Source organism: Empidonax traillii, unplaced genomic scaffold (assembly GCF_003031625.1).
Source record: "Empidonax traillii isolate 1590-97213 ecotype Southwest subspecies unplaced genomic scaffold, ASM303162v1 scaffold217:size1918799, whole genome shotgun sequence".
In the NCBI taxonomy this organism is placed as follows: Eukaryota; Metazoa; Chordata; class Aves; order Passeriformes; family Tyrannidae; genus Empidonax; species Empidonax traillii.
In genome coordinates this window covers 902,698-918,087 of record NW_020955410.1, presented here as the reverse complement: position 1 = coordinate 918,087, position 15,390 = coordinate 902,698, and the positions used below count along the sequence as shown (strand labels likewise).

General features: G+C 39.8%; 1 protein-coding gene across 2 annotated transcripts in view; it reads right to left on the bottom strand.

The window, feature by feature from the left end:
• The window catches only part of NEBL (nebulette), a 251,612-nt gene extending 238,479 nt beyond the window's left edge, over window positions 1–13,133 (bottom strand). The window contains exons 1-2 of one of the 2 annotated variants that reach the window (XM_027887606.1): window positions 12,779–13,133; window positions 11,682–11,776 (exon numbers count right to left, since the gene is read on the bottom strand). In XM_027887606.1, the coding sequence (XP_027743407.1) occupies window positions 11,682–11,776; window positions 12,779–12,847 (164 nt within the window). In that variant the 5' untranslated portion in view covers window positions 12,848–13,133. The remainder of the gene's footprint in view (window positions 1–11,681; window positions 11,777–12,778) is intronic. The other variant, XM_027887607.1, reaches the window with a different exon arrangement.
• Between the last annotated feature and the right edge of the window lie 2,257 nt (window positions 13,134–15,390).

Genomic DNA, 15,390 nt, shown 5'->3' with positions numbered 1-15,390 from the left:
GTCTATATAAAAAAGAAACAACACAGCTGTTAATAAAGCTCTAATAAAATTAGAATAACATATGCCTAATAAGAAAAAAAAATAGAGACTGCAACAGTTATAAAGTACATGTGTTAAAGTGTTACATGTTCCATGTTACATGTTCCTAAAGGTCATCACCACTAGAAACTTCTTTTAGACTTCCACACCTCAGGAAGCAAAAGAACTTCTTACCTCCAGTTGCACGAATACAAAAACCATTCTTAATATTACATGTGACTGGGAAAGAAACATCATTTTCTGAGAAGAATTGTGATCAAAATTCTCTTCAAAGAGAACATTTCTCTTAAAATGACTATTCTTCACAAGTTATAGTAAAGAACCCCAACTATATTACAAGTCCATGCTCTTGAAAATAATATATTTTACCTCCTTCCACATTCATAGGTTCTTATTTGTAAATTGTCATCATAATACTAAATATAATGTATAAGTATAACATAATTAATATATATAATAAATATATATAATATTTTAATGTTTTCATAAAAGTTGTTTTGGCAAAATACACGTAAACAAAATAAGCTTAACTGACAAAACTAAATACTTTGTCCCTGAAAGCATTCTGATACTATAAAACCAACACAGATAAAATTGATTCACTGATTCCTACAGGGAAAAAAAAAAAAAAAAAAAAGACAAAGAAAGTTGAAACTTGCAAATTCATGTCAAACTTCTCCTAGTAAGAAATTGTTCCAATGAAAAAAATATATAACTGGCAAAAAAATAAATACTATTAATTATTGCTATGAAACTACTTATTAATCTACTGGACTATCCTGTTTAAGTATCTAAGTCTGTTACTGAACGTTCAGCTCTGATTTCTTTGGTATAAGCTGTCATAGTTACTATTAAGTGCATGCATTAGTATCTGTTATCCCAGTTGTGAAGTACTGCCTTATTGTAGCAGTCTCTCTGAAGATACACATCAAAGAGACCCTTAAACATTTACACACGATACTCAAGATGTATACAAACAGTGCCACAAGAGAGACACACTTGTCTCTCACACCATGGGTAGTGGTCACAGCACATAAGATGCTGAATTACTGACACACAGGAGGCCTGCAATGGAGAAACCTGCTGTGGAGATCTGATACAGAACAGCCCAGTGGCTTTGCCAGTGCAGAAAGACAAACAGTAGAAGAAAACAAAAAGGCCTGTTTGCTCACCAAACTCAGTCCATCAAAGCCTATGTCTCCAAGCAGAACAGAAGTGAAAAAAGAAAGCTATGAAAAAAGAGGAGCTGCCATTCTCCTCTGGGTGAAATAAGTAATTAGGTAAAAACAACCACTTTCACCCTGTTTCCTTCAACTTTTAAAAGCACATTACAATATCCATATCCATATCCAGCCTGACAAGATTAAATTTTCCCTTTTTTAATATACTGCATATGCAGTATTATTCTGCACAGAAGTCGTAATCTATCATTGCCTTTTAGGCAGTAAGAGAAACTCCTGCTGCTGACCCAAATGAGGTTTAAAACAGCAGTAGTAGCATGGTCATGAAAGTTAAGCATTTAATCAGTGTAAGAAATTGAATGCTACTCTTTCAAGTTTCAGCTCCACAAAGACAAGAGTCACGCTGAAAGAAGGTCATTAACACAAAGAGGAATTAATACAAGGCTTGACCAGCTTGTATTCAGACTTCAGAATGTCTTTCCAAACTTCCTGAAGTAACTAGCAGAGAAAGCCCTACTTAACAGAATTGTTAGGTTTTTCAATTTTCACAAAAATATTCTTAGGTACTGAAGTAGCTTAGTAGCCAACAGAACCAAATGATCTCTTACTTTTCAAGAAAAACTCCAAAGGTAAATCTTTGCCTATGCTGAATTGCTCATAATTCATAAATGCAAAAGGTTAACAGCGTCCATTTAAATCATTGCTGCTCAGAAGAATATCCATCTTCATCTCAGTGGGAAAAAAGTGAAAGTTTACAATCTACCCTTGCTTGAATTAGACTATCAGAAAAACTAATCACATGTGCTGTTCTCATTTTCACATGACTCTCACTCCACTTCTTAGTTTCCCCTCAAGCTTCTCACCTTCCTAGGGACATTAATTTGGTAGCCTAGCTCAGTGTACAGAAATATTATTCAGCAGGTATAAAATTGAGAAACAAATTTTTTCCAGTTGTCATGATATTTCTCATTAATTCATAACAATCACTTCACTGCAAGTTCCTCAAAGCAGGATGAAGTCTTCAGTACCTGCAGTGGCAATAAACCACATTTCATATAACAACATTATTCCCTATTCTGAATATTCATTTATCAGTAAAATAACGATAGAATTAATGGAACTCAGACTGAGCAAGTATTCTGTGGCTGAATGGAGAAGAATTTCATGGAGCACACTGACCATTAACTCAATCCAAGCTCACCTACTTGGTCTTCCTTTTTCTTCCAGCTTCTTCCACTTTTGTTAATATGGATTTCTAGCATTCCTGACACAACTATAATAGAAGCCACACAGGAGTATAAATAGTGAGGTAGCTGGGAATGTCCGTTTAATCTCCCTTATTATCTTCAGATCAAAATAAGCCAAAAGCTCATTACATGATTCACCATTATAGCAGCTCATTATTAATCAAATACTCAAAAGTGCAACCATTTCAGAAATATAGTCTGCCATTGCTAAACTGAAAAGTTCAACAAACATTTTGATAAATTATTTCTCCTTTCTGTCTATCCTTGTTTTCTCTGCATGCATACTCTCTTTTCCCCTTGTAAGCATACACACATCATCAGTGTTAAGTTTCTCATAATTTGTCTCATTTACTAGAGCTATCAACTCATTTCACATATTTCAGAAAATACTGTTCTTCTAAATAGATATATTTTGATACTTTTTTTTCCTCTAGACTGGTTTTCTCTTTCTCCATTCCTCCTAACAATTTTGTGCTGACACAACACTTTTTAAACAATTTATGCTAATAACTTTTGTAACAAACTTCATCTCTGTTTTCTGATATCCTGATAAATTCCTATGAATTACTTCAAAATATAACTCTTAGACCTTCCTATGTTATAGCAACATTTATATCAAATACAACTAGATAATATTTTTTGAACCAAGATTCTTCCAACAGGCATTCCTTTCTTTATTCGCCCCCCCCATCAATATAATTTTTCTACTACTCATCAAATACTAACATCAATAGAGGCACTAGCATCACTCCATCAAACACAAACAGCAGCTTCAGAAGAACAACCCCAAGTCTTCTAGGAAGCTTTGCTTTTTGACAGATATGTATTTTCAGGCAGGTTCTTTAAAACATGTACTGCCACCTCCCTTTCATCAACACACCAAGCATGCTGCAAGTTCTACTTATTAATCATCTACACTGTTAATCATCTCCCAGTCAACCACTTACTGAGCACTTCTGCTGCTAGAAATCTGCATACTGGCCCCTTTTCTTTTTGTATTACTGGTAAATCCAGTAAGAAACCTCTTCCCTCTTGAATTTGCAGATTCACACAACCAATGCTACGCAATATGGGAATACCCTACTGTGTTGAATGTATGCCACTCTACACTGTTCAGCAAAAAATAGTCCATGCTTTTTTATTTAGGCAACTTATTTCCTCTTACCACTTTTCCCCTCCACAAACTTAGCCACTCGCATTACAATTAAGTCTGAAATCAGCATATTCTTTCTTTTAAATATTTCCCTAAGTATTTCTATTTATAGTTTTCCTATTTCAAAAGGAATTGCATTACAAGTATTGAATTCTTCCAGAGTCAAAACTGGAACAGAACAAACAAAACCAGCTACTACCACTTAGTTTGCCAAGTTACAAAAAAAAAAAAAATACCTGAGGTATAATTAACTAAATTAAAATGCAGCACAGCTTTATTTTTAAATCTGTGAAACTGGCATTACACCAATACACCTGTGTGAAAAATTCTGCCATTTAGAGAGGCAGAACATGATGGACTACCTCCAAACATTTGCTCTCCTAAAGGGGGGAAAAAAACTTGTGTGAATTCTTGAAATTGTGAAGCATGGAGGAAACTTACCCAGTATCCATACAGATTTTAAGAAATCCTCCTCAAAGAGTAGCTATGCACTTCCCAGAAAAGCCTTTGCAATATATGCTTAAATGACTGCTGGCCAAATTACAATTAGTTTTTCATTTTTAAAACTAAGCTCTGTAGTCTACTCTCAAGTGTGACACTGATCACACATTTTTGTGCTCTTCTCATATTAAGTTGTTATGGGATCGGCTACCATCACACAATTGCAGTACAGCCAAGAACAAGAGGATGGAAAACAGGAGAGACAGGGGGAAGAAGAAACACGAGAGACTAGAAATTCTGCACTACTCATCATCCAGACTTTTCCCCCTAGTACAAATAAAAGTTACACAGGCATCATAAAGAGAAAGCAAAGGAAAACAGCTTGGTCAACTCTGATGCAACATCAACTCCAACATAAGACAGAGGAAGGCAAAGAGAGAAGAAATGGACTGAGCCGCAAATCAAGGAGAATTAACTGAAGATGTTTTTGTGTTTTAAAAAGCTGCAATGTGAGATGACATAACAAGAGGCAGCATGAACTGGTTGGTGTCATTTATATTGAGGCAGACCAGTTATTCAACAAATACTTCACTCACCTCTTCCTACAGCAAACCTTTCCCTTAGAGTCCTAGCAAACCTTTCCCTTAGAGTCCTACCTACCATCTCCTCTTCAAAGAACCTCAACATCACACAGTCAAACACTGTGTTCAGTGTAACTTCTACAATCTCTGAATTCAGCAAGGCCTCTGTAAGCACCCTACAATATTCAAAATTACAAAAATAAGATTAATTGACCACTCAGCCAAGATTGTGCATTGTCTGGATAATTACAGTAAGCTTCCACTGACACTATATGTAAACAGAAAAACATGCTTCTTGACACTGAGCTGACAGACATGATGTGTCATTCTCTACTGGCATCACCAACTATGAAAATTCAAATTTATATGAAAGACTGTGACACTCACTTATTTTTCTTCAAGCTTCATAAAGTATGTAGTCAGCAGATTTTATTTGCTACCAACATTAGCAGAACTGCACAGAACTTCATAGTCAGCCAGGTGAAAATACTTTTCTTAAGTTCTTTGGCAAACATGATGACAATTTCTGTTGTTTAGAACATTTGAAACCCCAAACAGTTAAATCACAAAGCTATAATCTAAACATACCATCAAGATTTCACAGGCTTGCTACAACTGGTTATTACCTCTTCCAAAGCTCAAGCCATGCAATGCAAATAAAGGAAATGATCCGGAATCACAGAATTCACCTATTGTTCTGTTACCTAAATATTTTAGTAAGTATAATGAAATAAACTTCATCAGTCTTTGGGACTGAGTACAGAAAGTAAGAGCCAGTAAGAAAAACCAAGGTTATCCTGAGCATCAACAGGGGCTAAAAGACTAGCAAGCAAAGAAAAACCCACCTACTGAAATTGTATCTCAGTAAACATAGTCCCCTGAGAATGTATGTGCAGTATATTCTATGACTACAGATGCTGAGAGTATGCACATGTTCTTCCTTGAAAAAACCATCTGCTGTCTACAATGACCAATGATCACACATTAAAAACACACATTTACTAGAGTGAATAATGTAAGTTGGCAACAAATCAGTATTCCACACAGCAAAAATTTCTATGTTTTGTGCAGTCTTCAATAAAGTAAAATAAAATGTATTATATTAACTTGCATATTTTCTATTTATTTCTCCTAGCAACATCCTAAGTAATACTAAATTATAACTGTGCCTTTGAAGCAACAACAGGGGCAACAACAATATTTTACCAACAGATAAAATATTAAAATGTGAATTCCAATCACAGACCCTATACTCACGTCAGGGACTAGACATGACAGAACAGGCTAAATGCAACATCAGAGTTAACCTGCTCTGAGAGAAAAAGGTAACAACTTATCTGCCTTACAGCAGTTTTTCTACTCTGCTTGGACCAGCAGGGAAGCAGACTGGCTGCATCTAAGCTGTAGGACTCCACAGTGCTCTCCACAGCTTGCAGTGATGCAAACCAAGGGACCTGTTGATGCTCACAGAGTCCTCTCCCTGCACATCCACCATGCATGTCAAGTGTCATATGCAGATCTTGACCAAACATGAAATCAGGGCATGGCCAATTGAACACGTTGATATAGAACCTGAGAAATGGGTTTGCATCCCATTAATCAGATGCAGTCACAGCAATAAAAAACAGCCCAGCTTTTCCAAGATCTGAGTGCCAACAATGATTATTCTTTAGTAACGCCTTTGCAATGAACTACCATCTGCCTCATGCACGGTATTCAGCAACTCTGACAAAGTGTTCTTGTGTGTCTTCTTGAAAGAGCTCAAAGATATGCATCAAACACCTTTCAGAGACTCAAATATTTTGCCTAAGAGGCTCCTTCAATTGTTCTAGTAAATAGGCTCAGCCTCTTGTCCTACTTTCCTTTTTGTTACTGGATACCAACAGTACTAATTTGGGCTGAATACTCAACTAACCAAGTAAGATACCCTGGCACTGAGCAGCAGGAATGTACGTTTCCTCTACATGTAGCTGTCCCTTATATTTAAGCAGAGTTGGCATAAATATCCATGATTACTCTATCTCACAATTTTACTTTATTTCCCACACAGAACTCAATGCTTGATCTAGCACTCCATAAATAGGTAGAGAAGATAAAGTGCTTCTCTCATTCATCACTGCTCACTGCAGAAGGGAAGGCTGCATCAGACCACAGTGGTACACACTGCTCCCAGCACCTTTCCAGGCCTTCAGCTAGCAACCTGGGTGATGAAATGAAGATTACACTTATTAAATTTACAATGTGCTCACAGGCTTTCTGGTGGGAGGGTTGACAGGTTGATAGGAGGGGGCTGTAAGCACATTAGAGAACAAAATTAGAATACAAAATGAATTTGACAAATTGGAGAGGCAGCCTGGGGGAAAATGAAGATTTATTTCAATGAGAACCAAGTGGAAGATTCTGTGCTTAGCCAAGAACAATTAACTGCTCAGATAATGGATAATAACAACTGTTGAGGTTGCAATTCTGCATAAAAACACAGCCCATAACAATCTAAATATGACTTAACAATAGTTTGTGTTTTACAAAAAAAAAAAAAAAAAAAAAAAAAAAAAAAAAAAAAAAAAAAAAAAAAAAAAAAAAAAAAAAAAAAAGGCAAAGATGGGGACTTAGGAGAAAAAAATCAATACATATATACAAACACACACTTTGAGGATAATGGAAGGTAGAGAAACAAGAACTAGCAGAAAATACAATTCATGAGGATAGAGTCAGAGCTGTTTTGTTTAAAGAAAAGATTGCCGAGGAGAGACAAATATTTTCAAATAGTGGGTGGGACGCTGAACAAGAAATAATGGACTTAAAAGACATAGGTGTATTTGGCTCTGTGTGGAGATCCTTACCAGCTGCTTTTCCAGTGATTCTGTTATTTGGATTACTCATCTAATATTACATCCTAAGAGGAAAGTCTTCAATACATAAAGTTAATAAAGTGATAAAGTGCAAATCCTTGCCTTCTAGGAAGGTTTGCAAGGGAATTTCTGGATTGTTTCTTTTCATAAGACTGAATGTTTTGAGTTGACCTATATAATAGCTTAATTTTTATCAAATCTGATGATCAGAAAAAGCTGAAAAGACCGAAATGAGGAAAAGAAAAAAGAAGAAAGAAACCCCACATATAACTGGATGCAAGGTTAACCACACTATAAAAAAAATCTTCCTCCTCAACCTAAACTTAGTGTCATCCTTTTACACTAAATAAGTTGTTGTTCAGTAACGGTTGAAGAATTTGAAAACAAAAGCCCGTTTACTACATGCAATCTCTTTACTGCATCACTTAGAAGTCACTCCATGAGATTTCAGGGCTGCTCTCGCTGCTTCTTACCTACTCATTTTCTTTCTTCCTAACATATTTAAATTCAGAAACTGGTAGAAAGAAACCCACTCATGTTTCACAACTAAAACCAAACTTCTATATGTAAGTTCACCCTTCAGGACAATGGATTCCATTTAATGGCCACATTCATCCATTGATTAAAAGCAACTGTTTCCACTTTCCAGCCCATCTGACTATCCAGAAAGTTGAACCAAGTTCTTACAATTTCCAAGTTGGTATAAAAGCACTTGGATATTTTTATCCTTCTCCTATAGTAACAAAAAACATAAAGTCTGACTGAACTTGCACATTGGAACTGTAGTACAATTCTTCTAACAACATCACAATATTTCAAAAGTATTTGCATATCTATTTCCTACTGGCACAAGTTAAAAAGAAATTAAATCTAGAAAAAAAATAAAGTGGTGATGATTTTTATTTCATGTCAGTAATTCACACTAAGACTGATGACAGTAGATTTAAATTTTAAGTTATGTAATCATTCCATATGGTGAATATCATAAATAAAAACTTGAATGAAGCTACCCTGTATGCAGGCAATTAGCAAAATGTTAGATACTTAATATTTCAGAACAATTTATTGCAATAGTGAGGTTGTTTGCCTTTGGCAACAGGGTATATCATGTTTGCAGAAGCTAGGTTTTGCAGAAATTAAAAAGGATGTCTCTGTTGGATGTGTTCACACATGCAGGAAGTCTGTTTGCATCAGCAGCTACAGCTAATGCAGAGAGCACATTCCAAAAATATGCATTTCGGCTTCTACATTTTGCATAAAAAGTAGTCTTGTGTTTTGCTCTAATGAATCTGTCAGAAAAGTACTTAAATCAATATCCACAAGAATAAGTGACCATATAATCATCCTACGTGATTCAATCATTTAACAAGCTTGAGAACTAGTACACAGAAGGTTAGTTGCCAAAATGCCATTCCTTTCCTTGCATCAACTTGGTTATTTGCAGCTGGAAAGAATCAGCTCTGATTTTGCAAATAATATAAATATCAACAACTTTTCTTCTTATAATTTCCAGATATATTAATCAAGCATTTAATAATTTCTATCTGCAGATACTAAAGTGGAATAGGGGGTCAGATTTGCATCAAAGCCACTGTGACTTGATAAATCACCAGATTACCAAGGACATTTTAATTGTCTTAACTTTTCTTTTACTACTTTTATGCACCTTCAGAGAGACAAAGAACAACTACTTCACCTGTTTCAGGCAATTCATAGCACCTGGCTGAACTGCAAAACTTGTCCCTATAAAAAAACTAACTACGGCTTCTCAAACTATTAAACAACTTCATGGTATTCCTCTCCCATTCAAATTAGTGTATATTTTTTCACTTTTATCTACAAATTACACTCTCATTGATAGATGGCCTCAATAAACAGTTTAACAGTAATTGCTCTTTGTCAAGTGCTTGTAGGTGTTTGTATGAATAAATTTACATTCTTTTCTTCAGAGGTTTTCTGATTAAGCAGCATTTAACATGAAAATGGATTTGCCTCTTAGTAATGAAAACTGGATAAGACACATCATAATTTGAAATACTGTAATGGTGTCCACCTTGCAAATTAGTAATTTTGAGATGCAAGAGGTCTTTATCAAAATTTAAATCAACTGCATTTTCAAAAGTATCCCTCCTTTGAAGAATATTAAAGGTTATGGAAACTGCAAAGCACACACTGGTCTTCCCTTCATGGTTCCACAGAATACTTGAAATTATTTACATTATATGATTAAAGTTTCTCTTTAAAAAAAAGGGGGGGGGGGGAGACACCAAACTTAAGTTTACTAAAAGTTAAGAACAAAACACACATTGTTGATATTACACATTACATTTTGTCTCTTCTTTAAGAAACAAAATCCCAGTTCTTTCACAGTTTTCCATTGTTTCTTCCCATTTCATATATCAGGTTTGAGAGACATTTCAAGGCTAGGGATTATTTTTTCAAGGATCACTATTACAAAGCTCCTTAAAAGAACTTTCAGAAGAACAGCACCTGAATAGTACATGACATATGCATCATCCGTACTCCCCCTCATCCATCAATAGAAGGACAAAACACATGCCATAACTATATATATGAGAAACTCCCCTGCAACACAAGTTAAATATGCACAGCATGGAAACCCCAACGCATTAGCATGGAGGAGACTTTGTAAACATACAGTGTTATTAAGTAAATAAGTATCTATTTACATAGGAAAGATCAAGCAACCAAAGTATCATCACTGAAATTTAACCACAAAAGTATACGTAAAAGGCACCTATCAGAGTTCTAATCACTGCAAAGGATGTAAGCCTGTATGTCAACAAAAATCGCATCACAAGCGGAGTCCCATCTAGGACAAATACTCAAGGTTAGTCTCAACTTGTAGCACACCACCTGTTGAAGCAGGACTCCTCCTTCCTACACAGCTTTCTCTACAGCAGGTGACACTGGCAACAGACCACGCTTTGTTACAAGAGGTCTAATGTCACCCTCGTACACTGTGTAGAGCACTCCAAGGAAAGCTAGAAACGTACGCATGTAACTCCATATGCTCCTAAAGCAATCTAAGTACAACTGTGCACACTGAAACAGGTGTTTCAAGTTTCAGCAGCATAGCAGATTTATAACAAAACTCGTATTTTAGACACTCACTGGCTTAAGTTTTAGCCTTGAAAAAATAAACATATGCTCTTGAATTTTTCTGTTATGGCCAGCCATAGACTGTCTACTTCAACATCAAACAAATATTTTGAGGTAAATAGAGAATATTTCTGAAAAAAAATTACAACATGCATATAGCTTCAAAACTCTGTCTCTTGAAATATGTTTTAAGTAGGTAAAGGTGAAAATAATAACAACACACAAATAACATAGAAGACCAAACTTGATTCCAAAACTTTGAGAAATTTCCTTCTAATAAAGCATATTATAACAGCTTCTAAAGATTAAAACTTAATACTGAAATGCAATTAGCAAGTCTTAGGAGCCTGGTACAAAGAACAATAAGCAACTTTTTTCTACATGTATCAAAAAGCTCTTCTGCAGTATTTTCAAGCCAAATATCAAAGCACTCTTCAAAATCCACACAACAAAATCTAAAAGTTAAATGCAACATGACTGTACTAGAGTATAATCAAATCAAAATTAATCTATTTTCTTTATCAAAATCCAAGAGACTAGAAAAATACAAAACAGCATGAAGCACTAGAAGCAAGGATTTTGTAAATATCTAGCTTGCAAATCTAAGATATGGGAACACTGCAGTTTTAAAAATAGGCTTCCACGATCTCTAACAGGATACCATCTCTGGTAAACTACACAACGAGATGCACTTTGTTTTCTTATTACAAAATGCTGATCAGGTCCATAACCCCGAATAGAGAGCAGCATAATGGACAATTGTAATTCAGCATGCCAATAATGAATGTAACAGGAGTCAGCACCAGATCCAACTCTTTCTGGGAGGAAAGAACCTGTATCCTGAGATGAGATATTAAAGCACTCTCTAAACACATCATAATTGAATATTTTCATCTTCTGTCACAAGTAGAATACTCCATCTGAAAAGATCCTAAACTGCTCTAGACTGCACTGCACTCTCTAGATTGAGATTTTACAGCACGACAATACCTATTTGACAATATCCACAGCCAGGTTTTCTTTTCATGTGCATTTCTGCAAGACTTGACATTTACAATACTTACGCATTGCAATAAGGTTTCTTTTCATATCCTTTGTAGTTATTCATGTTCAGAGCCATTTTGCAAACTTCACAGTGGAAACATCCTTTATGCCAGTACTGTAAATAAATGTAAAGTAGAATTACTTATGGTACTGATGTTTTGAAAGCTGTGTTAGGGTATGGTAAATGTAAAAACACAATTACATGCCAATATTTTGGCCATGCATCATAGGTCTCTGTTAACTAAATCAAAAGAATTACTTTCACATGAAGCCAAAGGTACTTCTGAAACACTGTCAGAAATGTAAATTCTCTGGTAAGGTAAATGCCAAGACCTCCACATGCTGACCTTGCCAGGATTATTTTAAAGATAACTGAAGAAGGAGTTTGACGTTTTGCCTCATTAGAGAAAAAAACCTACACCGCTTGCTCAGGATGCAATACTACGCGAATAAAATCACTAACTAATGTGACGGCTGGCTTTTTGATACGCCGCACAGACACTAAATTTAGCACATAATACGGCATTTTCCTCCGGTGGCTTCTACCGCCTTGCCTTGCCTTTCCGGGAACGTTAATTTGGCGCATCTGTGACAGCCTCGCTGTTGTTATTTACGGAGCGACCGCGCTGGCGGTAACCAGCATCACCAGGGAGACCCCCGCGGGACGCGGCTGCCGCCACCCCGCTGCCCCGGCCCCGTCAAGCCGGCCGTGGTGTGAGGGGCAGCCACAGCCGCCTCAGCTCGGGCAGACACCGACAACTACAGGCGACCCCCTCCAACTTCATCGCTCGAGGGGACCGTGGGGGCCTCCGCCGGCCCCGGGCGCCCTCACTGCCGGGCGGGCACAGCTGGGTCGCCCCGGCCGCTGCGGGCCCCGCTCGCCCCACGCCAGCGCCGTGACACGGCGGCTGCCGCCCGCAGCGGGGGCAGCGCGGATGCAGGCGGGGTCAGCGCGGATGCCGGCGTAGCGGCGCCCCTGAGACGCTGCGTTTGCCACCTGCCGGCTCGCCCCGATGCCCCGCCGGCCCTGCCCTGCCCTGCCCGCCCCGCCAGAGCAGCGAGGAGCGGGGCGGGCACGCCCGGGAGGCGCCGTCCCCGCCCGCCAGCGCCCCAGCACCTTGTCCAGGCAGTTGACTTTCTCGGTGGGATAGACCACTTTGCCACAGCGGGCGCACTGGGGGTTCATTTTGCGGCTCGTCTCGGGCGGCGGCTCCGGCGGGCGGCGGCGGCGGCCGATGCTGCGGTGCGGCGGGCTGGGCTGGACGGGGCTGCGGGCGGCCGATCTATCATCCCCTGCCCTGGCGGGGACGCCGGGGGGTCCTCAGCGGCTGCAGGCGGGCAAGGAGGTCATCGGCGGCGGCTGTGGAGGAAGCGGCGCTCCAGCTGACTGCGGCTCGGCAGCATGTGCGAGTGGGCGGGCGGGGAGCCGGTGCTGCCGCCCCCGCCCGCTCGCCGCCCGCCCCCGCCGCCTCCCCCGTGTGCCTGCGCGCTCGGCTCCCCGCGCCGCGGGCTGCGTGACTCACGCCGAGCCCCGCGCTGCAGCCGCCAGCCAAGCCAAGCCAAGCCCACCGGCGCGGCCCGCAGCGAGGGGAGGGCAGAAGGGGCGGGCGAGCTCCGCGCCGCAGCCGTCCCGCGGGGGCCGAGGTGGCGGGGTCGGGGGGCGCCGCTGCGGCCGCCTCCGGGTGCACCTGCCCGGGGCTCGCTGGGGCGGCGCCAGCCCCGAGTGTCGGCGAGAGGGAGGAAGAGAGAGGGAGAGCGCAGGGGAACGGCGACGCTGGCGTAGTCCGGGGAGCTCAGTCGCTCCCCGAAGTGAGGCCCGAGGCCCGGCCGTGTGCCCGCGGGCACCTGCCGGGCACAGCCTCCCGCCGGTTCCAGTCGCAGCCGAGCGGGTGTGGAACGTCTGTGCAGTCCCCCAGCTCTGTGTCCCGATGAGATTTCGGGCGCGGTATTGCCGCCTTCCCCTGCCTGAGTCTCGCTGGGTCTCACCAGCGATCCCGCGGGGGGACCGAGTCGCAGCTAGAATGGCAAATGACGCGTCTCGGAGCAGGCTGTGGGCAGTCATTTCTGACTTGCTCTGCAGCGCTATGGAGCGGTACAGCAAGCACTCATGCGTTTTAAATTCGCTGAGGACTTCTTTAACTACCTGAAATATAAACCACGCTGAGGAAAGCGCTTAAGCCAATGCAGCGCAGCCGTTTGTGAGGTTTTTCTCTGCAGCACTCCGTGTGGAGCACAGCAAGGACAAATTCTGCACATACTTGGGCGTTATTAAGTAATCAGAATGCAGTCAGCTAAACTGGAATACTTGGCTATAATTCTACCTTAGCAACCCAACTTTTATGCAGTGGCTGTTTAAAGGCGCAGGGAGAAACAGTAATTTCATTGAAATTAATAATATATGTGATTAAATGTGAAACACCTAATCAGGCTTTAAATATTACATGATGGAAGTTGTAAAGTTGCCTCTGCCTCATCTAGGCTGAAATATCTGGCACCCAATGAAACTCAATGTTGAGATGCTGGCTGTGCTGCAAGCAACAGAAAAGCAGATTTGCAGGCAGTCTTGAAATGCTTATTGTCTCTTGTGGCTGTCTCGTGCAGGAGCAAATAGACAAACTGCTGACCAGCTCCATTTCCATTCCTGCAATCTGCATTCTGGTCTGTTTCAGAGCCAGTGCTAACAATCTGCAGTTCTCAAAAATCCTGAAGCAGCTTTTTTCTTGTTATTGTTGTTAGGAACCAAATGAGCTTTGATATGGAATTTAAGATTTGTCTTCTCACTGTTCATCACTGGTAACAGCATGATAATTTTTCACAAATATCTGAAGACCAATTTGGCCTCAAAGATTTCCCAGACAGAAATAGGTGCACAGGCACCCTGCAGTGCCAGTGCAGTGAGTCTCATCATCTGCTACCTCTGTACTTTACAGATTATCTTACATTTTCTGTTGAGCAGTGTGACTGGCAGTGAACAATGGCTTTCATTCAAGGATCTCTGAATGCTAGGCATCTGAGTATGTTGATAAAGGAAACTTGAATACATAGTAACTCAATGTTTTCTGAGGGAATTGTCATTTGGGGACCCATCTAAGGTTCCATCTGAGTTGAATTAGGCCCAAACACAGGTAAGCAATCTCTGTCCTGCAAAGGTTACACAATATAGGGGAGCAGCAAGTCAGTAGTAGGGACTGGGGTAGAGACTGATCTAAATTAATCTCAAATAAAAGGCAGTGAATGTTACTTATATAGAAAAGAAAAAGATCTTTCTTAGCTGACTTAATCCTTTCTTGGCTTAGATTCAAGATTCAACCTGAATGGCTTGTAGGTGAAAAGTCTCTGGAGCCCATTAGAAATAACTAGAGGCATACAGCTCACCCAAACAGCAAGTATGAAGTCTTTGAGATAGAGGCTTGGAAGTTCCAGATTATTAATATCACAATCAAAGCCTTCACATGCAGACAGAAGTCATTTGGATATTATTCTCGGTCTCAAAGAAATCCCTCACCTTATTCTTGAAGGGAAAACTTATATTAACCAAAATATCAACATTAAAAATAGAATAGTAAAATCAATAGGAATATCTAAATTGAATTTTTTGGCAGAAAGTATTCCAATATTTCTCATTGTCTCAGGATCCTTTTATTAACTTTTATTACTTTTCTTCATGGGGGAGAGAAGTTAGTGTCTGAGTCACAGTCTTCATTTCCACAGTACAGATCTCTTTCCTCA